This window comes from Magallana gigas, chromosome 5 (genome assembly GCF_963853765.1).
Source record: "Magallana gigas chromosome 5, xbMagGiga1.1, whole genome shotgun sequence".
Lineage (NCBI taxonomy): Eukaryota > Metazoa > Mollusca > Bivalvia > Ostreida > Ostreidae > Magallana > Magallana gigas.
The window spans coordinates 13,558,642-13,581,869 of record NC_088857.1 but is presented as its reverse complement, the minus strand read 5'-3'; the positions used below and the strand labels follow the sequence as shown (position 1 = coordinate 13,581,869).

At 32.0% G+C, this 23,228-nt stretch overlaps 2 protein-coding genes across 4 annotated transcripts in view; one reads left to right on the top strand and one right to left on the bottom strand.

Annotated features, from left to right (window-relative positions):
• Positions 1-973: 973 nt before the first annotated feature.
• LOC105319225 (uncharacterized) lies at positions 974-3,948 on the bottom strand. Its single transcript, XM_034471055.2, has 4 exons — positions 3,796-3,948; positions 3,061-3,099; positions 2,571-2,828; positions 974-1,354 (listed from the first exon to the last, which is right to left on the bottom strand). Exons 2-4 carry the CDS (start codon positions 3,079-3,081, stop codon positions 1,223-1,225), a joined length of 411 nt encoding a protein of 136 aa, XP_034326946.1. The 5' UTR covers positions 3,082-3,099; positions 3,796-3,948; the 3' UTR covers positions 974-1,222.
• Positions 3,949-4,154: 206 nt separating this feature from the next.
• Positions 4,155-23,228, top strand: part of LOC105319227 (TBC1 domain family member 9) — a 40,627-nt gene continuing 21,553 nt past the window's right edge. The window contains exons 1-19 of one of the 3 annotated variants that reach the window (XM_034471031.2): positions 4,155-4,466; positions 9,858-9,969; positions 11,050-11,101; positions 12,109-12,186; positions 12,541-12,627; positions 13,018-13,104; positions 13,485-13,618; positions 14,082-14,147; positions 14,322-14,398; positions 14,538-14,591; positions 15,153-15,224; positions 15,682-15,814; positions 16,974-17,063; positions 17,920-18,039; positions 18,378-18,472; positions 18,895-18,941; positions 20,590-20,710; positions 21,403-21,511; positions 22,240-22,334. In XM_034471031.2, the coding sequence (XP_034326922.2) occupies positions 4,423-4,466; positions 9,858-9,969; positions 11,050-11,101; positions 12,109-12,186; positions 12,541-12,627; positions 13,018-13,104; positions 13,485-13,618; positions 14,082-14,147; positions 14,322-14,398; positions 14,538-14,591; positions 15,153-15,224; positions 15,682-15,814; positions 16,974-17,063; positions 17,920-18,039; positions 18,378-18,472; positions 18,895-18,941; positions 20,590-20,710; positions 21,403-21,511; positions 22,240-22,334 (1,673 nt within the window). In that variant the 5' untranslated portion in view covers positions 4,155-4,422. The remainder of the gene's footprint in view (positions 4,467-9,857; positions 9,970-11,049; positions 11,102-12,108; positions 12,187-12,540; positions 12,628-13,017; positions 13,105-13,484; positions 13,619-14,081; positions 14,148-14,321; positions 14,399-14,537; positions 14,592-15,152; positions 15,225-15,681; positions 15,815-16,973; positions 17,064-17,919; positions 18,040-18,377; positions 18,473-18,894; positions 18,942-20,589; positions 20,711-21,402; positions 21,512-22,239; positions 22,335-23,228) is intronic. The other 2 variants (XM_034471027.2, XM_034471037.2) reach the window with 2 other exon arrangements.

The following is a 23,228-nucleotide window of genomic DNA, read 5'->3' as shown; positions in this document are numbered from 1 at the left end:
TTAATCACTTAGAACTGCACACTTAAATTAAATATTTAAAAATCTTTAAAAATTGGAAAGGAGATCAATGGTGTTCACTCTACAACCGTTTGTTCAGACTAAGGTTGAGCCTTGCACACTGGTGTTGAAGCTTTGTCTTGAAATAGGGTACACTTAAAATGGGTGCCAGTATATCATTTATTTAACTGCGTTCATGAAGGTACCATAAAGCTGTATTTTTCATTGAAAATACATGTAGTTTTTATTGAGAGTTAATCCTCCCCCTTTCCAAGATTCTTTTTTCTTAAAGGGGAAAATTTTATAATATGAGTGAAGACTGTGTGCTTTTGAGCGTGTTCACCCCAATATTTTTTAAGTCCCTTGTATTGTTTGGTAATTAATCCATCAAATTAACGGGCTATATGCTTTCAACTTTTCAAACCAAGTTATGAAATAAAGTCATATGTTTGTGACGTTACCTCTCCGTTTTGTCACAAATGCCACAAGACGCAAGCTGTTCTTGTGGGTGCAATCATATATGGTCTGGACATGAATCCTACAGAGGTCTGCTTTTATACAGGCACTCCTTTGGTAAAGTCTGAACAAGATTACGCGCATGCAAAGAGGAGAGACATCATGATCTAGACAACGATTATACACATTACATTGCTACCTTTGACCAAAAACCCCTTTCTTGGTCTCTTCAAACCCTTTCTGAGATTTTTATATCTTCAATATATGTCTGCAGCAACACAGTTCTACAGCTTTTTTAAGTCATTTAAAAGACATTGTTCGGTACTTGACTGCGCAATTTGCAAACAAAACAAAATGTAAAACTTTGTAGATATTGCTTGCTTTATCTATATAATAAAGAGCCCTAACTAAATTTGGAAATTTTAAGACAGTGCAAGAGAGTTTCAAACATAATAGAGTCAATCTACCACAATACTTTTTGGTATCTTTTGTATATTAAGAATAATCAGAAAAAAAAACATTTTAAAATCAAATTTTATTTATAATTACAAATAATTAAAGTTATTTGCACAAACTACAATCACAAGATAAAAATAACAATCATATCCAAGTACATGTGAAAATTATCAAAGAGCAGGTAACATGTCTTTACATTTAACAATTACAATATCCTAGTATTCCACGTATGTTACTCAAGGGAACCTTCGTCATCCTTTTCACTCAAATTCTGTCCTTGTCAGATCTGACCTTGACCTGTACAAGATGATGGTCATGACCTGACCTGCTCTATCTGAGGGTTATGACACTTGCTAACAAGCTCTAGAAGGCGACCTGACTTGTGTAGAGTTTTGGTATCTGACGCTCCACCAATACAGGCTCCGTTTATAAACACACGAGGGACCTTTAAAAGAAAGTGAAAGTCAATAAACTTTATTACATGTACCGATGGATATACTTCTCAATTCAAAGAATATTTCTAAAATGATACTTATTCATAAGTTTACTGTTACAGTACCCTTTTAGTACAATATAAAGGTGCATCATGCACGTCATTCTGGAATATCTATAACATTTGTACCATATACTTAAGAAATATTTTTTTTATCAATGTATCAAAGGAAAAATTGCCCAAAAACTTCATCATTACCAAGACTGACCTTTTTAAAAAAAAAAAAACCAATTATGAGTACACCTTAATTCCACTGTTTTATAATAACTGGGTATTAAGGAATGTAAAATGTTATCAATCAAGGAGGCTGAATGGTCAACAAATTAACCATCAGATTTATCTAAAATTATAAAATATGATTTGTTAAGCTATAAACTATTTTTAGTAAAGAAAAAATCCATATATTTTACCTTACTTTACATTTGGGTATATTTTCTATATTTTTATATAGAGCTCTCCTTCTAAAGGGGATTAATAAAGTCCAAAAATGGCCACAACCAGCAAGTCCTCTTAAAGCTGAACACTGCTCATAAACAGGCACTGTCACACAGATAGCTGGTATATAAACCCTTCGATTCCGTTACATCCGATTGCACAGTCACCTAAAACTTGTGGCCTACGTGTAGTATTCTTTTCGTGGTCTTTCGATTTTATGCATTTATTTCTTATTCTATGTGCATATTCTGTTTGTAAATAATGCAATGACTAACTTAATTGATGTTAGTATTCTCCTGGCTTGAAAAAAGTGCACAAAATTTGATAATTTCATTGCGACCAAGTAACACAGCGAGGCGAGATATATGTCCACAAAGGTGAGACCTCTACAGCAAAGTTTTTTGAACTCTTTAAAGGTCTGTGCCTTATATAGGGGTTGTAGGGACAGCAGTGATGAAAGAGAAATATGGCGTACAGTGCCTATTTAAGAGCGGTGTTCAGCTTTAATGTCTGTGAGTGTCATTTAAATACACTCATTGTCACATGCTATATTCTAGAGTTGTCAAAGAATCTTCCAAATGTTTCTGGCACTCATTGACAACTGGGAGAGGATCAAACAATTTGGTTTGCAAGACGAGGTGAGGTACATTGAGTTCAAAGATCTTTATCTTGCATTGTAACATACATGCACATTTGATTGAAGAAAATAAATCTGTTCATTTATTATGCTTACAGTTTTGGCCTTTGTGACCTCCCCTAGGTAGTTTTGTATGTCCTGGCCGTTTGGATGATTATTCAGCTCAACTGCTTCATACGGAACTCCAAGATTCCTGAAAATTTCCTTTGTCTGCACACAAAAAGGACATGTCGTTTTGGAGAAGATGACCACACAATTCTGTGCGACAGCTTGCTGTACATACTTTGCTTGTGGGTGATTTAAAGTTGCTGGTACACGTGATGAGCTTAATCCCATTACAAATTCCTTCAAACTCTACAAAAAGAGTTTTATCAAGCTTTAGTCAACACTATCTAATCTTTTTTTAAGGCCATGATTATTTCAGTTAATAATGAAAATATCTTAATGTAGACATTAATGTATATGTATATACAAGTACAATTAATATCATCTGTTTTCAAACAATATCTCGCTACATGTACTACAAAGCGCTATCTACAGTCTAGAATAGATGATTTGCACGTAAACAGCATTAAACTTATCTCACCAAGATATTTTTTCTGAACATGCCACTATTGGTTTCCCTCTGAAAAAATAGTTGTAAAATGCTGTCATGTTTTTTCTGATAGTCATGTGTTTCATAAAGTCATTTTTGGTTACCTCAGTTTTTTTTCCAAAATGATGTCATTTTTTTAATTTATACTTACAATACTGGATGAGCAGATCCTTTTTTTGAACTTTATATATACATTTGTACCACTTTAGTTGTGCTACCTGCAGAGGTTTGATTGTGTGATTTATGGTGGAATGCTTCTCCGAATTTTTTTTTCATGAATTATTAAAGTTTCATTGCTACATGATTTCATTGCTCAAAGAAGGATAATATGCGCTTAATTTGATGCTCTACAGTCTGCAGTGTTGTACTTGCAACCAGAAAAAAATTTGTTGATGAATCATACTATCGTAAACATGTGATGTCATTTTTAGTGGTCAAATGTGGCATCAAGTTTATTCACATATGCATATGTATATAACTATGGAGACTACATTTTACATGTATATTTGATTTACATAGTATCAGCGATTTTTCGATTCTTTGTCTTAGGGTAAAAAAAAATATAGTTTCAAATTTTTTGACCAAAGAGACAATAATTAAAGACAGTGTTAGACTATTGGAAACCCATGAAAGAAGTTTTTTTAATCTCATGATCATGCAATGAATCATAAAAACCAACATCACCACAGCAAACATCTACAACAAGTAACATTTATCCGAACTTACTTCTATTCAAATTTCTTTTTTTTAAATTAGGGTATAAAATTGGGAAATTGTCACGTTAAATCACGTTTCCACAGACCTCAGACTTAGAAACGGTTTCTGAACCCTCCTCACCAAACCATCTAAGTCTATTTTCACTTTCAGATTGAAAGATTATGGTTTATCGTACTCAATATTATTCGATAATACAAACACTTGTCATTTACCATCCAAATTAATAAACATGCGATAAAATATAAATATATGTAAATATATTCAATGATATTATATTATTTTTTTTAGGTAGGCCTGATAAAAACAAGATGTAGTAAATGATTATTCAAAGGAACGAGTTAATATATCTAATTAAAAAATTAAACCCCCAGCTTTTTAACCTTTTCATGGATATGAAATTGGCTGAATTCTTTACATTTTGAATAAGATAAGACATCATTTTAATTATTTAAGATTTCTTTCAAGTTTTGAAGGTAAAGGTGGGTTAATATTTCGGATCCCTTATATCACTGTCAAAGAAAACAAAAATAATGGCAGTCAGCTGACGATGTCGGATCGGATGTGCGTGTACACTAATGTTGTATAATACTGGTTACTGCAGCTTTGATATGAATTAATGTGCTTGAGCAGGATAACATGTGGGTCAAGCCAGAAGAAGTTTTACTTGCCAATGCATTATGGTAACTTTAACAAATTTTATTTCACGTATATCGATAAACTGTTGAAAATAGGTGTGCAGGAAATACATGTACCAGTGGCCTGAAGATAACAGGTCTGGGTAATCAACATAATCAAGCTATTGAGTCAATGATCAAATATTCATTAAAACTTGAAAAGTGGAGGGCATTTGTGTGAAAAATCTAGCAACCTGGAAAAAATGCCAAAAGATAGTCATTTAAAAATATAGATTTATAGTTTTAAGACTGATAGGGTGCTGGTCACTTCGCCCCAAAGCCAAAGCGCCCCATGCACGAGCGCCCCAAATTTTTCTTGGTGCGTCCCAAGTACAATTCACGAGCGCCCCAAGTGTATGTCACGAGCGCCCCAAATGTTGCTTTTTTTTCATGATTAAATTTTTTCACGTGTATGTCACGAGCGCCCCAAATGTTGCTTTTTTTTTCATGATTAAATTTTTTCACGTACGAGCGCCCCAAAGTAATAATTGGAATGTTATGAGCAAAATTTCCAAATGCTCCGAATGGTAAATCATATGTCGTTGTTTTTTTTTTATTTTGATTTTTTTTTTACGAGCGCCCCAAAATAAGTTTCGTTCTGAAATATTATGAATGTAAAATGACTTTTTTTCCAAGTGCTACACAAATTGCTATTCTTGCTTGTTTTTTTTTTTGTTGTTTTTTTTTTGTTTGTTTAAGTTTCGCTGTCTATTATTATATTTCAAAATGTAGTTTTCGAGTCATAAGCTATTAATGTTTTTTTTATTTTAATTTCGGAGCGTCCCAGAATAAGTTTTGCTATACAAAAATAAAAATGCTGATATAAAGCGATGACAAATATTTATGTAAACTGTTTTATATACAAAGATCAAAGCATGAGCACTGAAATTGATATTCATCAAACAATATCAATCAAACAATATGACAATTATCTACCCAATTTACCTTCCAACGCCCCCCCCCCCCCCATTACGTCACATATTGTCAATCCAGGGTGTTGGGTGTTATTCCTACGTTGACATTCGTACGATTGCAAGAAAAAGGTAAGTGAATATTCTCATTTATTTTCTCTCTCTACTTAACAAAACATTAATTTATTTATTTACTTTATAATTTTTTTTTATTCATTTTAATTTTATTTAGCACGGTCATACTAATATGTAATTTTAGGAAACTTTTGCAACCAATTTAACAACAGAATCAATAATGTTCGGATCTTTAATATACCTGAGTTTACCTAAACATATTCCCCTGTTCGGTGAGGTTTCTTTAGTTAAATTTTTTTAAGAATCTCGGAAAGAGGTATGCAAATATATATGCATTTAATCGTTCATATTCTATCGACTCAAGATAAAACATTCAGAAATGGGGGGGGGGGGGGGGGGGGGGGGAGGGGGGGAGGGGGGGGGGTCGTAATATTTTAAGTTAACAAATCTTCATATATACAGATATAAACAGAATCTTTATATAAATGTTTCTTGGTGTTTACGCCAAATTAAAGAATTTACAAATAAGGACAATTTGAAGAACCTACAACTATGCATACCTTTAAAGTTTTAACTGGATACTTATTACGAAATTCGAATCATAAGAACAAACTTAGATCAAAATTTTCCATGTAATTAGATTTTCTTGTTTAATAATAATTAATATAAAGAATATATGCCAATATTTGTAAACAGGTCTGTTTATTGCTTCCTTTATAAATATCACGTTTCTTTTTGGTGTGTTTTAGTTCATTATTGATAGTTTCTACAAAATACCGAACACAATCAATGTATACATACAATACACACAGTGATTACTAGTACATGGTGTACACACATCTAATCAAAGGTGTACGCGACGAAGCCAACGTCTCCCGCGTGTCTGGGTACGTTTTCTTCTGATACCGTGACAGGATACCCCCTCCCTTGACACCTTTTAATGTTTCCGAATATCCCCTTCTATTACATCATCGTCAGTTGTCTTCGGAAGCTAATGTTTTAACACATACGGTATATGTAATACAAAATAAATAATGACACACCCGTCCCATTGGCCCTATATATCACTGCAAATACAATTATAACATATATAATACACATATTACGCATTCTATTTTTTTTCTTATAAATAATGATTGACTGTAAATGTAAGCTTAAAAAACATATTTAAAGGTTTGCGCGGAAAATTTGAGAGTAGAAGAACAATTGTGTTGGATTATATCTGACATTATAAAAAAATTTCCTTCAAAAATAAGAATACTTTGTACAATTCAACAGAATTGGTGCGCTCGAAGTAAAAAAAAAATTGTATTTTGGGGCGCTCGGAATAATAATGTGTAAGTTTAATGAGATTCCATCGAAGATTAATGAGGACTAATAAACAAAACCATTTTGGGGCGCTCGTGAAATTAATCCAAACTTGGGGACTCACACACCAACGTTGATTTTAGTTCAAAATAGAATAATCTCATTGAGGGGGGGGGGGGGGCGTTCGTGTAAATGATGCTTATTTAACGTAAAAGTGAGATTCTCCAACATACATTTTAAAGCAAAATCAGGTTTCAAATATTTATTACACATGAGGTCAAATATTAACTTTGTAGCAACATAGAATGCTGATTTGAGAGCAAAGTTAAAAGTTATTTTGGGGCGCTCGTGGAAATGATTTCCTAATCATAAGATAGTTTTCTTACAAATCGTAGGCAACTCCAGGGCACGTTCGTAAAAATAATCCAACAAGATTCTATGCAGAAAGACATAATCAGGAAAAATATTTTGGGGCGCTCGTGAAAACGATCCCGATTTTAGTACAATATTGGAAAATCCAATTTTGGGGCGCTCGGGCAAATTATTCAAGACGTAAGGTGTAATGATACAACAAGATTCTATGCAGAAAGACATAATCAGGAAAATCATTTTGGGGCGCTCGTGAAAACGATCCCGATTTTAGTACAATATTGGAAAATCCAATTTGGGGCGCTCGTGCAAATTTTCCAAGACGTAAGGTATAATGATAATTTTACTTTGGGGCGCTCGTGAATACATTTGGGGCGCTCGTGAAACGTAATTGGGGCGCTCCAAAAAAAATTTGGGGCGCTCGTGCATGGGGCGCTTTGGCTTTGGGGCGATACGACAGTAACCCGACTGATAACTAAGTCTTAAAACAGAAGGGTTAATTTTTGCTAGAGTAATTTTAGAGAAAATTTGTGCTTGCAATATTTTCATACAAGTCATTTAATACAAGACAATTACTTACTGTGGCTTCATTAATATTCAAGGGTATCAATTTTCGTGGATAAAGTGAAAATCAAAGTTGCAAGGATACGTAAATCCGTGACCAATGACCATTTCAATTCAAAATGTTAATAGAAATTGGGTTTCAATGAACATTTAATTACGTGGATCAACTTAACACCGAAATCCACGAAAATTGGTATTCAACGAATATTGATGAAACCACAGTATAGTAGAACCCAAAAGCAAAGTTTTGTGAGTATATATCTTAGACTTGACTTGTAGAAACAATATGTCTTTCCAGTACATGTATATCTTTGTAATGGAAAATAAATAGTTCTTACATTAAAAAAAAGTTTGCTTGATTATAAATGTGATCTGAGATTTTGTCATGATCTTAGGGCAGGTTAAGGTCAATGAGAAAAATTACAAATTCTCTCTTTGATTAATAGGTATTTGTTTTACATGATATAAAATGGTTTGGGGCAGTTTACACTTTATAAACCGCAAAGCGGTTTATAAAAAAGCGTAAACTGTTTCAAACCATTTTATTTCGTATAAAAATAATAAATATTGAATTCATTCTTTATACAATATAAAATAATTTTTTAGCCAATCAGAAAGCGTGTTACAACCAGAATTAAATTATTAACAAATACTTAATAAATAAATGGAAAATGATTAGAAGGTAACAGTTGGCATAGAGATTGCCTTTGACCTCTGGTGCCATGACTTTCAACAGTTTCAAGGTCACTGTTTAATCTATATGATATATCTCTTCTATAACATTCAAGCTTCCAAAATTTCTGCATCTCACAAGATTTGTTTATTAAAGATCAGAGAGTGTGCCATATTATCTTGCCTCAAGATCAGTTGGACAAATATTAGGTCAATAAGGGCATATATTAGATAAAAAGATTTTTTTTCTCAGTGAGGAGACGGTGCCTTGGTATCATTTTTGAGTTTTGACGATATATGTAAAGCAAAATTTAGGAATATAACAATTAGTCTATATGGCTTAATTATGGCTAATGGTGAACACAATGATTAAATTTTATTTTATGTGATAATTAGGATCCGAACATAAACCTAATTATATATATGTCTTTATTATATGATGGAAAATTATGAGCACTATTATTAATAACAAAACAGAGTGTTTTTACTCCCCAGTTCTAAAATTTTTACTATATTCTATCTGCAGTTATAGATGCATGTCAATAAAATTTATATATAGTCTTAATATTTTTAATATGCAAGCATTAAGTTCTGAATCATTTGAAAATTTTATGTATACAATGTATATACAGTAGGTATGATTGATTTTAGCAATGTTAAGCAATATTTAATCATGATCCCCCATAAAACAAAGAATGCAATTTTTTTTTTATATACATGTATAAATAATGAAGGTTCAGATAAGCTCTTGATAAATGCATACCGGTACATTGAATTGAGGAAGAAAAAAATTGGCAAATGTTGCAACTTAAATCGATTTTTAAAGCAAAACTAACTCACTGCTTTTAGATAATTTAGAACACTTTTGCAGTTAAGTGTCAGTATATTATATACAGGAAAGAAACACTTGTTTATATCTTTTATTATCTCATGTTAGTGCATAAAAATTGAAAATGATACAAGAATAGAAAATGTCTTTCCTGGACCTTGTTCATATGAACTGTTATAAAATTTCATTGCATGTATATAAAGTTGAAGTTTTCTACAAAATTTACATGCTTAAAAGTATTTTCTGTAAGTTGAAACAGTTTCAATGATAAATGCAGTACGTGTCACATTTATATCAGATTATTACATAATTTTTTTTCATTTTACAAATAACTCTGGCACTTAAATTGATATTACTGGTCATAACTTCTTTAAATTATTTTTTTAAAGTATTCTCTCTTGGCTTCAATTCATTTTAATTAGATATCATATTAAAGTACCTCACTATACATCAAGACTTTTTAAGACACTCACAGTACACCAAAAATACAAATATTGATTATAATAAACTTAATCCCCTAATTTAACAAAAAGATCAGAATCTTGTCCTTAATGGTGTCATTTATAATTAATTTGATATGTGAGTTAATAGAAATTAATGTTAAAACAAGCTTGGCCTCTGTGTGGTACACTTCTAAATTGAATGTGATTTTATCTTTTTATTATACAGGGTGACGGAGAGGGCAAACCCATATTTCGTCCTGCAGAGAAGGAAGGGTTATGGAGGGGGTGGTCTAACTGGACTGCTGGTGGGGACCCTAGACACAGTCATGGATAGCAAGGTGTGTGCTCCAATGGGAACATTAATAATATGTCAAATAGTCATATAAATTTCTCATATGTACAAAAAAACCTACATGTAATTGTATATTTGACAGATTAATTAATGAATGTTTAAACTGCACATGGACTGGATCCAGATTATTTTTCCAATGGGGGGGGGGGGGTCCTAGGCCATTTATTCTGAAGTTTAAATGACAACCCCCCCCCCCCCCCCTCCTCCCCCAGCTGCAGATGAACCTTCTGAATACATATTTTACATTTTATTTTTCACAATAATGATTGTAGAAATATTAATTATCCAAATAGCAGAAGGACAGTATTATATTTTTCTGAAAAAGATTAGAACATTAAAAAGTTTGAAAACTTACATGTAGTTTCTCCATGTTCTGTTAAAACCCTTTCAACATGTTATTATACTATAGTAGAGTTTTGATAAGTAGTGCAACAAAATATATATTCCAGCTAGTATATATATCTAGATTATCATTATAATATTATGTAATATGTCACAGTTATGTAGAAAGTCCAGTGCTATTAAACATGCAATCCAATAATTATCTCTCTTATATGATTTGAACATGCAGCATGTTCATATCATATTAGAGAGAGATTATTATTGTAGTATACATGTATTCAAAAATTAATTAATATGATTAAGTAGAGATTAAATCCATGTGATGACATTTCTTTCTTTTTTTTTCATGATAGAGTATGAATTAGTAATACACTTATACGTCTGGACTTCATTCTTGAAAGACGTGCATACTTGTTTTAAACAATATACATTATAATTTGCGTGTATTTTGTAATGCTGAAGATTCTCTGTACTAGATACTTTAACTTAAACCTGATGTAATGTCTACTAAACAGACTGAAAGATTTTGAAATTGATATACAATTAATACATGTATATATTAGATAATGAAAGCTAATTTCATTTGATCAATCTACATGTATTAATATAATTATGAAATCAAGACTTCAAGATGGATCCAAGTATGATAGGTGATACATATATCTATAAACATGAGTTTTGTACACATTATACATATTTATTTAATAATATATTTGTTTTTTAGACCCCACCCTACAGAATATTACATCAGACACCAGCATCAGAGATCAGCTATAGTAAGTATAGTTTTTAGATTACTGTAAGGATATCTGAAGTAATATTGTTTTCTTTTGGTTTCTTTGATTAAATAAAAGATATGAAAATTTAGATTTTATTTCCTTTTTCCTGAGCATTATTTGTCCACCATTTCCCCCTAATCATATTGTACACAAAGGATACTGTGTATCGTATTGACTTCATTGTTGATCAATTAAAAAATAAAACAGGAAGTTAAAAAGCTCCCCAGGATATGAACTTGGTTGGTCACAATATCAATTCATGTGAAGCTCAAAGGGCCCTTCAGAAGATTAAGATCACGTACCAACCAAGTTCATATCCTAGCTGGTGAAATTTTATAACATTTCTGTTTATTACTTATATTTACATTTGAAAAAAAAACTATGCAAATTTATTAAAGGATAGGCATGTATGGTAATCATTGGGATGCAATTTAAAAGTTCACTCAGAAATGAACATTTTTTCTTATTGTGCATGTATAGGTTCATAAGCGGAAACATACCGGTATTTGCAAAATTTATGTAAATATTTCATTTTGAGAAGACAGTTCGTAATATGTCACATTCAAAGTACAATTAAGGTACTTCTCTGATCCTCAACTTCAAAGTATTTTTTCATCATAAATTTATGAATAAAATAGATAAAAAGAATTTTTTTTATAGCTAGGAATGTTATATATCCATGCATTTTATGATGTTATTGCAATTTTGGCCATGATGGATATTATTTAATAATAAAATAAATTTTATATATACAAGTTGAGATCAAATTAGAAAAATAATGGTTGTCTGAATTTTGAACATTGCATGTGTATACCGGGGTATGTTGCATTGTCGGTAATTAACCCACAGTCAGTCTTGTTTCGATACCTCCCGGAAACCCTTGGTAGGTCTCGCTTCTCTTACCTCCCAGGAGATAAGAAAAAAGAGACAGACGGTGATCAGTTTCCAACAATGGGTATGTTGTAAAATGTAATAGAGTCTTTTTTTTGTGTAACTCAATAAAGGTGTATCAGTGGCCAATAACAGGGCAGAAATCCATAAAGACTGGGAATGGATAGAGCAGAATATGATGGAGACCCTGGGTATGTATAAATGAGACCTAGCTCTAGAGGTACATGTACTAAGATTTTTGTCACTTTAAACAAATTTTAATAGCATTTAATAGCATTTGAAATATTGTTTTATAATTCTTTCATGAAATTGAAAGCAAAACACTGATTCTCTTAATTGGTACACTGTACATGGTTATTAAAGCAAACGTTTTGATATTCTAAATTAAGTTACAGAACTTATTAAATCTTCAGAATTGGAATATGTGCAATGGGTTGAATCCGATTGAGATTCATTGAAGTTTTTAAAAGTCATTTCACAAATTTTGTTTTCAAAACCAGAAATCTGTATATTTAATTTATCTTGTTGATTTAACTTAAATACAGGTTCCTTTGAAAATGAGGAAGATGCCACAGAATTTGTAAAGTGTAAGATAGAGAGCATGTTCACCCATGAACACAAAACAGGGGAAGGTCAGTGGAATTCTATAATGGTGTCCCTAATTGCCCTGTTTTGATATATACTTTAGAAGCAGAAATATTCGTCGAGGATTTAATTTTGTTATTTTTGTTGGCAGTATAAATCAAATTAAAGTAGAAATTAAATCCATGACAAATATTTAACCCAAGTATTACAGAGTTGATACGTGACACATTTTAGAGATTACGATATGACAAAATCAAATGCGGAAATTTAAAAAAAAATGTTTTTATAATAACGAAATTTTTACCCCCCAAAAATCTGTGCTTCTACAGTATATATGAGTAAATTATGTTATCACTTCTATTTTTCATGAATATATAATTATATACATGTACCAACATGCATGTGTACATTCTAAGATTCAATTAATCTTTAAACAGTGGATGAAGAGGTTGAGAACTACAAAACTTCAACAAGAAAATTCATGAAGCTTTTTAATATGCCCAAGGAAGAAAAGCTTGTTAATCGTAAGGCATTATTTGTCACATTTTGTTTTCACTAACTTTTTCTAAGCACATTGATAATGTTGATATCCAAATAAGTTATAAAAAATTATTGGTAACCTAAAGTGCTATTTTCCTGAAAATAAACATCTTTTAAACTACAAAATATGATACAAATTTAAGAACCATTACAATCAATACCAAAAGGTGTGCAACAATAATGTTTTTTCTGAGAAGCAGTAAAAACTTTGTGGATCAAAATTGGGAAAAAGAGAAGAAACAACATAATGAAAAGCGAATTAGTTTCCATAAGTCTCAGTAAAATTTTCATCTTTGATTGGTTCTGAATTGATGAGAAGTTACTAAGAGCCGGTGTTTGATTTGTCCTGGTTTATCATGGGTAGAGTACTCGTGCAGTCTGTGGAAGAACAACATCCCCCGGCAGGGCTGGATGTACCTCAGTGTCAACCATCTGTGTTTCTACTCTTTTCTGATGGGTAAAGAGGCCAAGGTCATCATAAGATGGACAGACATTACGGTAAGTATATACCTCATGGCAGGGTAAGAGAGCTCAAGTTTGTTTGATTGGGATTAAAATTTAATAAATTTTTACATTTTGATAACGAAGGCTTGTAGAATAAATATCCAACACAAAAATGGACGTCAGATCTGTGAGTAGGCTTGTCTTTTAGCTGTCATCTGTATTACATGTACTGTAGATGAAATCATAAAAGAAGTTTTTTTTTATGAATGATTATATTCATGATTGGTTTCATACTGGTTCATGATAAATATGATCAGTATATAATTACAATATGTGGCGAATGAAATACATGTCAATTTTTTTCAAATGGTTCAAAATAAATTGATCAGTGAAATTAATTTGCTCTTATCTAAGATATTAGGCTGCATGTAATGATATATGTATCCCTGTTCATTTACTTGCATAGAGTTATCTTTCTTTTCCTAAAAACTGAATGTAACTTCATCATTTATTGTAGAAACTTGAAAAGGGTAACAATATGCTTTTTCCAGAGAGCATAAAGGTATCAACTAGAGAAGGGGAGGTAATTTTGAATTAAACAATTAGTTATACATGTGCAACACTCGATTGATAATATTGATGTGTATAACATACGTGTAAATGAAAAAAATCCATGATGATGGATTAAAAAAATCATATTGATTTTCATATCATTTAAAATACTTGCCATTGAAATCTTTACACTGTATTTTTACAGTTTGTGTTTTCTATGCTTCTGAGAAGTAGTGAGACTTTTAGATTAATGGAGCAGCTGGCAAATATGGCCATGAAGCAGTAAGTATTTTAAAATGAGATTCATGTTCAAATTAAGCTTAAATTTGTGCTAAATTAGATACATGTACCTAAATATAAGTTAATTCTTGATTATTTGTAAAGTTCCTTTTCGTATTTAACAACATGTTCTCTATTGTAGGCTGATGCAAGAAGGTGGTTTCGAAGAAGACAAATCTATTGTTGACAGAACTAAGTTAGTTCTCTCTCTCTCTCTCTCTCTCTCTCTCTCTCTCTCTCTCTCTCTCTCTCATACAGCCCGTTTACCATTAATATAGTCTGTCCCAAGATATTTATGTAAACATTTGGATGATTTTTAATGAAAATACACATACCTGTTAAAGAAGTGAAATTGAAATAGATGAAAGGCAAATATCCAAGATAACTTCATTGACAAATTATCATTTTTGAATCGGAAAAATTCAAAGGAACAAAAACAGATTTCTTATGGAGATTTATAAGGGAAATGTATAAATCTTCCTCCATTGTTTAGATAATTTGATAAAGATCAATGTAATATAGTTTTATCTTTCAGCAGAGCATTGTGGCTTGATTTTTGTAAAAAAAAAAAATTGTACAGAATTCTTTTTGATGGACTTCCATAGTGTTTATTGCTTCTGTCATTTACACTATAATATATACTTACCTTGCCTGTTGGAGCCGCATGTCATACTGATACATCTTTTCCTTTATTCTTTATGTTCATAGAATTTAGCTGTCAACATGTTGCTGTAAAAATGTTTTCTCTTTTGTTCAGGAAGCGAACACCAAAGAGGATGTCCTCCATTAAAAGAGACCTTGATGCTAGGGCAAGGAGTGATGCTTTCAGGTTGAGAACTGTTGATCTTACTTTTCTTTGTCAAAGATATTAGATCACCAGATGTGAGGCTGTTAATCAATATGTCCGGTCTTAGTAGCTCAGAGGTTAGGCCCTGGGTTCGAGTTCTGGTTGAGACTAATGACCTTTTACCACCTGTTTACATTTATTGTTAGAATGTGTTTTCAGTTGTAATAAAGTAAATTTTTTTTTCGAGTATTGTTGCGATCTTTGAATTTAATATTAAATACAAACTTGTATTGACTTTCAAAACTTCATTTATAAGATCAAGACAATATTGATAATTTTTCCATAAGAGAAAAATTTCACAAAAATCAAAACAATTTAGGTCAATATCTCCTTGTACATTGCATCTCATTTAATGAAAACAAAAATTGTCTAGCCAACTATTTACAAGTAATAAGCTTGACATTTTTTGCCAATCCTGAGTTTGAAAGACTTTTTGTAGGTCAGCCTTCTGTCTCCCCCTAGATGAGAAGTTGGATGGTGACACAGACTGTGTCCTTTGGACGCCCTTCAACAAACAACATGTGTGGGGCCGCCTCTATCTGTCCAGTAACTATATCTGCTTTGCCAGCAGGGTGAGTGGCAACGAAAGTTTTGTCTGTAATGCAGTGACCAGTATGTGCTTGTTTTTGGGGTTACATATGTTTAACTCTTTTAAAAGCTAATTTTAGCTCAAGTAAACTTTAAATTTCTGAATACTTGGGTTGGCTAGATATACTTGATAATGGTTGCATAAAAGAAAAAAACAAGCCCATTTTCTTTAGTAATTTTTGTAAAATAGATTTTTGTTTGTATAGGATTCTAAATTAATCGCAGAATATGCATGAAAAGTATACTTTCTTCAGGGTACCGTTACAAGAGAATGTGTGGATTATTTAAAGAACCAGGCTTGTGCCACCTCCCCTTACCTGTTTAGATAACTCAAAATGCCCGTATTGTCAGATCCTACATGTATCTGCCTATATTATCCCCACACAGATTTTTTTATGATAGATTGAAGAATAAAACTGCTGTATTTCTATGAAGAAATCCCTGGTATTGATATTTTGGACTGTTTTTACTAGGCAGCTACATTGTAGCATTTGATTTTCTGGTTTTGTTAAGATAACATTACCAGTTTACAAACTTTGCATTGCAGAGAAATAGAGTCTGCTTTAGATTAAAGACAAATTATGCTCCTGAATAACAAATTTAAAGATATATTGTACAAAAACATTATGCAGATTGATACCACATATTCTTGCAAAATACAGACAAGTGTATGCATGTATGTTATTTGATACAGACTCAGTAAGCCCATCAAAAAGCACATTGAAATATGAATCATGAACACATTAACAACCATGCAGCTTAAGGTCATGCAGACATGACCTATCTTCCATTTTTTCTATTTTTTTCCTTTCTCCACAATGTGAAGATTTCCACTTCGTAATTTGATAATTATATTTTTCTGTAATATGATTCTTTTTTTATTTGAATATAAAGTGTTCAATTGAAAATATATAGTATTACATGTACTTTACTTATAAGCATTCAAATGCACTTGCGTGCTATTTTAAGGAAAATTTGAAATATTCTAGCTCCGAAACGAGCCTGGTAATGTACTCTGAATTTTTGGCAATTAACAGGTTTAAATGTTAATAAGGAATAAATTATCAAGGAAAATTGTATAAAATTGAGGAATGTCTCGTCTGTCCTTAAATAATTTAAATGTAGAATTGTTTTGTTCCTAAGGTTGATATTGTTGAGCAGTCAATGGTTACGTCTCAGAGGCAAGTTCGTAAGCGTAAAGTCAGACGTGAACATCCGATCATAAACAGCCAGGTATCCCCCTATCGCTGAAGCTCTTTATTGCAGGCGCTATTTCTCTCTGGCATGTTTGTTAACCTCAGTCTGAAGACTTAAAGTATTCTGAAGGCTCTCATTAAAACTCGATCCTGTATCTACATGTACCAGTACATACAATAGCTGCATTAGCATTATTGATTTCCTTTTATGTTTTCCTGTTTTGTCAGAGTTTTTTATGTAGTGCCTAAAATATTTGATAATCAGATGAAATTGATAGTCTAAGAGACATTGTTAAAGCATACTTGTGCCAGCTTTGTTGGTTTTCTCCTGCCAAATTACTTTGTTGCTGCTCATATTTGACATTTCTGATTGTTTGAAGTTCTGCAATTTTGGGATCATGCTTTTCTTATTCTCAACAACACTTTTAATTACTTTTAATTTTAATTACAAAACTTTTACTTAAATTCTTTAGACATAAGTATTGTAATAAAAATCAATTCAAACTATTGACACAGTATAGAAGGTACACTGTGTATTGTTATTATATATGCACTTTTATTGGAAAATTATCAAAATCATGATTAAAAAGGAGCAGCTGATCAGGGTTAAGAAATCTATAAGGTTTAGATAATTACCAAGTATTTTGCTGTTACATATGAATAAGAAGTCGCAGTTGTCATACTCATTTCTGTATACTTGTTCATTTTATTCTAGTTTGGTTCTATGCAACCCAACTCTTTCTTAATTAGCATGATTTTTTTTTATGATTTTAAGATTATTTTTGAATTACAGCTTTAACTGCCAGCAGAAATGAGTTATGTGTAATATGCTCATGGATTTCTACATTTTTTTATTGGTCCATCAATAAAATTAATAATTATTTAATTTACAGGTGCGTGATTTGGTTATCGTAGTGATACCACTCCGTGAAGTGGTACTGGTGGAAAAAGTGGACAATGCTGCCAGTGGTGAATTGGGAACAGATTCTTTGGTTGTTACCACGAAAGGAAAGGTACATAATACATGTATTCTAATCATATGTGTATATTGTAGCATTATAATTACCAGTAGTCATTTTAATTTTACTTTGGTGCAGAGAAACTTCTGTTCACTGTCCATTGATTAAATTAATATTGCAATATGTGCGTTAAAATTTTTTTAAACTGTCTGAACCAACAATACATGCAGTAATATTCTTATCAAAGAATGCCATGACGAAGCTTTTATTGTCATGTATACAGTCATACAGTATACAATATTACAGGCCTAGGGGACAACTACATGTAAAAATGTTCTATTTAATCAATTTATTTGTTTAAAAAAATAGCTATTTTCTATCTTTTTTTACAGCATAACTTCATATTCTCACAACTTCCAGTGCGTGAGTTCATCCTGCAAAAACTGTCAGATTTCTTATCCAGAGTAGAAGAGCCCTCGGACAAAAGGTAAAATACCTTACCTGTAATTACTACACACAGGTAAACTTGATAATGGTTAAGTCCCAGAGCCCAGTAGAATTGCTTCATTATATTCATTAATTTGCAATATTTGTGTTTGTAGTAAGCATGTTTTACTGTATATATGTGAAAAACATTAATATTCAAAATTGTTAAATGTACACACATAAAGTACGTGTCGCACAGTCATGTTCATTAAAGTTAAGGTGAAGTTTTAAATACGATATTGTTTCAGTATTAGTCTCCATCAATATCCATCAGTATTTCAGTTTGAAGTTGATTGTCAAACCAATGGCATGCAATCATTGACAACTTGAAGGAACAAATCAATTAAATTCTGGCTCAGTAATCATACATGTGGCAACTATTTCACTAGTTATCTTATCCTCTACATGTTTGTTTGATTACAGCCCCTCTAGACAAAACTCTACATGTGAACCAGAATCATCAGCCCCAGGTTTGTACCAAGTTGATTAAGGTAGCTCTATTAACTCAAACATTTGTTACGTACGACAAAAAAGTTACTCCATTAACTTTAGTATCTTTTAACTGAACAGTTATGATACACGATAGCAATGATCTTTTGCCTGACTATCTGCGATCATTATTGTTGCTCAGGTGAGTGATGTTGCCCATGGACCTCTTGTTACAATAATTTCAACATTTTTGGAGAGAGAAACGTTTTAGGTCAAAAAATGAAATTTTTTGGAAAAATGTGATAATTCGGTCTATTTCAACAAATTGCCATAGGATCCTACAATAATAATTGATAAGTTTTTAGAAGAATACTCAAGAAATCAGCATATTAGATATGCATTTTTTGTCCCCCGCCGCAATGCGGTGCGGGGACATAGAAATGCCGGGCGTCCGTCCGTGCGTCCGTGCGTCCGTGTGTCCGTGCGTCCGTGCGTCTGTGCGTCCGTGTGTCCGTGTGTCCGTCCGTCACACTTTTTTGTAAGCGCTCTCATGCCTACAAATTTTGACGGATTTTCATTAAATTTATACCAAATGTATATACCACTATTACCTTGGTCAAGTTCGAAAATCAGCATTGGTCGATACTTTTTGTTGGAGTTATGGTACTTTGACCGCAATAATGACTCCGTTTTATACAAAAATTGACCTTGTAAGCGCTCTCATGCCTACAAATTTTGCCGGATTTTCACTAAATTTATACCAATTGTATATACCACTATTACCTTGGTCGTACGAGTTCGAAAATCAGCATTGGTCGATACTTTTTGTTGGAGTTATGAGACTTTGACCGCAATAATGACTCCGTTTTATCCAAAAATTGACCTTGTAAGCGCTCTCATGCCTACAAATTTTGCCGGATTTTCACTAAATTTATACCAATTGTATATACCGCTATTACCTTGGACGAGTTCGAAAATCAGCATTGGTCGATACTTTTTGTTGGAGTTATGAGACTTTGACCGCAATTATTACTCTGTTTTATCCAAAAATTGACCTTGTAAGCGCTCTCATGCCTACAAATTTTGACAGATTTTCATTAAATTTATACCAAATGTTTATACCACTATTACCTTGGTCAAGTTCGAAAATCAGCTTTTTGCGATACTTTTTGTTGGAGTTATGGTACTTTGACAGCAATAATGACTCCGTTTTATACAAAAATTGACCTTGTAAGCGCTCTCATGCCTACAAATTTTGACAGATTTTCATTAAATTTATACCAAATGTTTATACCACTAATACTTTGGTCAAGTTCGAAAATCAGCATTGGTCGATGGACTCGATACTAGTATACTGCTTGACCGGCGGGGGACTCAGGAATTCTATTCTTGTTTTAATGATGTTAAAAAATATTATATTGTAGTTTAACTTTTTGCAAAATATCTAGGAATAACTAAACTTCGCCTGGTTATAACTAAGGTTCCATTAGACTGAAACTGCTTATATTGATGTATTGACCAGTAAATATGAAAATTTATTAGATTTTCTGGCAAGGAAAATTTTTATTAGTTTATTTAATGTCTGACCTTGGATATGAAGAAAAAAAAAACCCTCAAAATTTTTCTTAAGTAGTAAATGAAATCACTCCTACAAAATTATAAATTAAATTCTCTGAATTTTTTCAACAGATGAAATACAATTCCAGCCAGCTTTGGTGAGTGTATTTCATCGACGGAACTCTGATGAACTGTCGGCAAGAGAAACCATTAAAGAGCACTTGTGGAATGTTCACTTCTCGGAGTTTGGCAGGTGAGCTTTAATATCAAATAGTACATGATTTTATTTAGTGTGTTCCTTTTTATTATAAGTCAGAAGATGTATTATAAGATACTGGAGATTTGCAATTTTCATTGGAATTTACCTTCTGCTTGAATATGCATGTACATCCTAATAGCCTTGCATGGCTCTCTACAGAATTGTAGGAATTTTCTGATCAGAACTTTGATATTTGGATGGGGAGAAAGTCATGTTGACTTGCCTTTTGTCTAACACATGACTTTAATTATAGAATGTATAGTTATAGGTAAATAAACTTTTAATCCCTCTTAAATTGAAATGAACTTTGAGTGAACTTTTGTCTGATATGAAAAATTACGCATTTTCAATTAACTTTGAAATGTATTATCAACAATTTTTGTTAATGCTACAAGCTTTATTGTGATTCGATCATTACTTTTCAAGGTTGATTATTATTAATTGTTGTTCACATGTTCAGCAGTATACATGGGTTTTACTGTTCCATATGATACAGCATACCTTGAGTGATAATTATATTGGATACATTGTAGCTATCTCTTGTACATTAAATTTTACGATTTGAAGAAATATTGCTCGCCAAAATGTGCTAATAACTGACAAGAATAGCAAATGAGGAGTGCTGCTAGAGAACTCCGGTCCAGAATTAAGTAGGACATTTTTGTTATTGGTTTCTTCCTTTGTAGGGGTGTTTGTATGTATCGAACTCACAAGACACAAGAACTGATCTTGCAGGGATTGCCAGAGAAGTTTAGAGGAGAAATATGGATGCTGTTTTCAGGAGCCATAAATGAGGTTAAAAAGCAGACCAAGTAACACAGTCATTAACTTATTTTCTCTGTATAATTTTGCCCAGTGCATCTAAATCGATTTCACATCTTTTGAACAAGCCTTAAATTTTTTTTAACTCTAACATTATGTGATACTAGTACTGTGTAATGAGAAAATTAATTGTAAGTTTTATTTTGGCTTCAATGAAATTTTGTTTGTGCCCATAATGTTCTGTAAGTCGTGATGGTTAGTTCAGGTGATTATCTGAACAATAAAATGCTTTCTTTGGTGGTCATGCAGGTGGGAGGGTAGTAAGCATTGAAGGAAAAAATAAATAATACAGCTCAGGTTAATTAATATTTTTTTGGCAATAGTTGCTACCTTCATAGCCAAATGAACCACTTAGAGAAAGGATTTTGCTCTGAAAATATACATCTACTGTACATTTCTTATTTTACACAAGTGCTTAACTCTGTGTTTCCACCATTTTGCATCAGATTGCAAGAATATAAAATCACAGAAACCAATTTTTTATCATTGTTTCATTAAGTTTACATCTGTCTGAAAAATAAAAGCGAGATTTTAGAATTTGCGAGATGAACACTTAAGTGAGTATTAATTCCTAGCATTTAATTAGGAATCTACAGTTCTTATGAATCTCTTTTATTCATTTAGTATTATAAAGGGATGAAATAAGATTACCATAAAGATTACTGTTTATCAGTATGTCATATAGAAGACTGTTTTTTTAGATGGCAACTAACAAGGGATATTACAGAAACCTTGTGGAACAGAGTCTTGGGAAGTACACACTAGCTAGTGATGAAATAGAGAGAGATCTCCACAGGTTTGAGCCACTGTATACAAAAATAGAACCATTTTAACAAGAGCTTGGACTTTTGGTAGCTGGTGTCAAACAGCAATTAGACATCAGCCTGCCTATTTCATTGTTGGCCACTCTGCCATGGCTCTTTGAAATCAACAAGATTTGTCTGGCTTTTGAGCTAAGATTACACAATCGGTGTATATTTCTATTGAAACCAACATCATTTTTAACTTGTTTTGATGCAAGAAATAGGTATGTCCTACTGAAAGTCCAAGGCCTTGTTAAAATTGTTATTATCTATTTCAAGTTACGTCCCACTGAAAGTCCAAGGCCTTGTTAAAATGGTTCTATGTTAAGAGAACTAATGCTTAAGGTGTAATATCCCTCTGTTATTAATTTTACCATATCTTTTTAAAAAAATTTCATATTCATTTTCATGAAAGTTTTTATAAATAGATTCAAATGAAACCAAGTTGAAGTAAAGAAGCGCTGCTAGATTTTTCAGAAATTGATAATGTGCCTAATTATGATATGAAGAAAACTAGACATAGTGAATAGAAAAAGCTAAATTTTACCATCGCAGCATAAAATTAAAAATATTAAATGTATATAAAAATAATATCTAGTTATATACATTGCTAATTCATATAAGAAAACATAATGAAGCGGTGCTTTTTAGTTCAGAATAGCACTTTGTTGCATAGGTTTGTAACAAAAATTGCTTCAATTAGCAAGAGTAATCTTTCTTTATCATAGACTATTGAAGGTTTTACATGCATGTTTGACATACAGTACATGATAAATTACCACAGTTTCCAATTAATCAGAAAGGTTTTCTGTTTTTAAATTTGGATAAGATAATAGTTCTTGTGAACGGATCCGTATCTTTTAGAAATGCTAAAAATGTAAACCTGT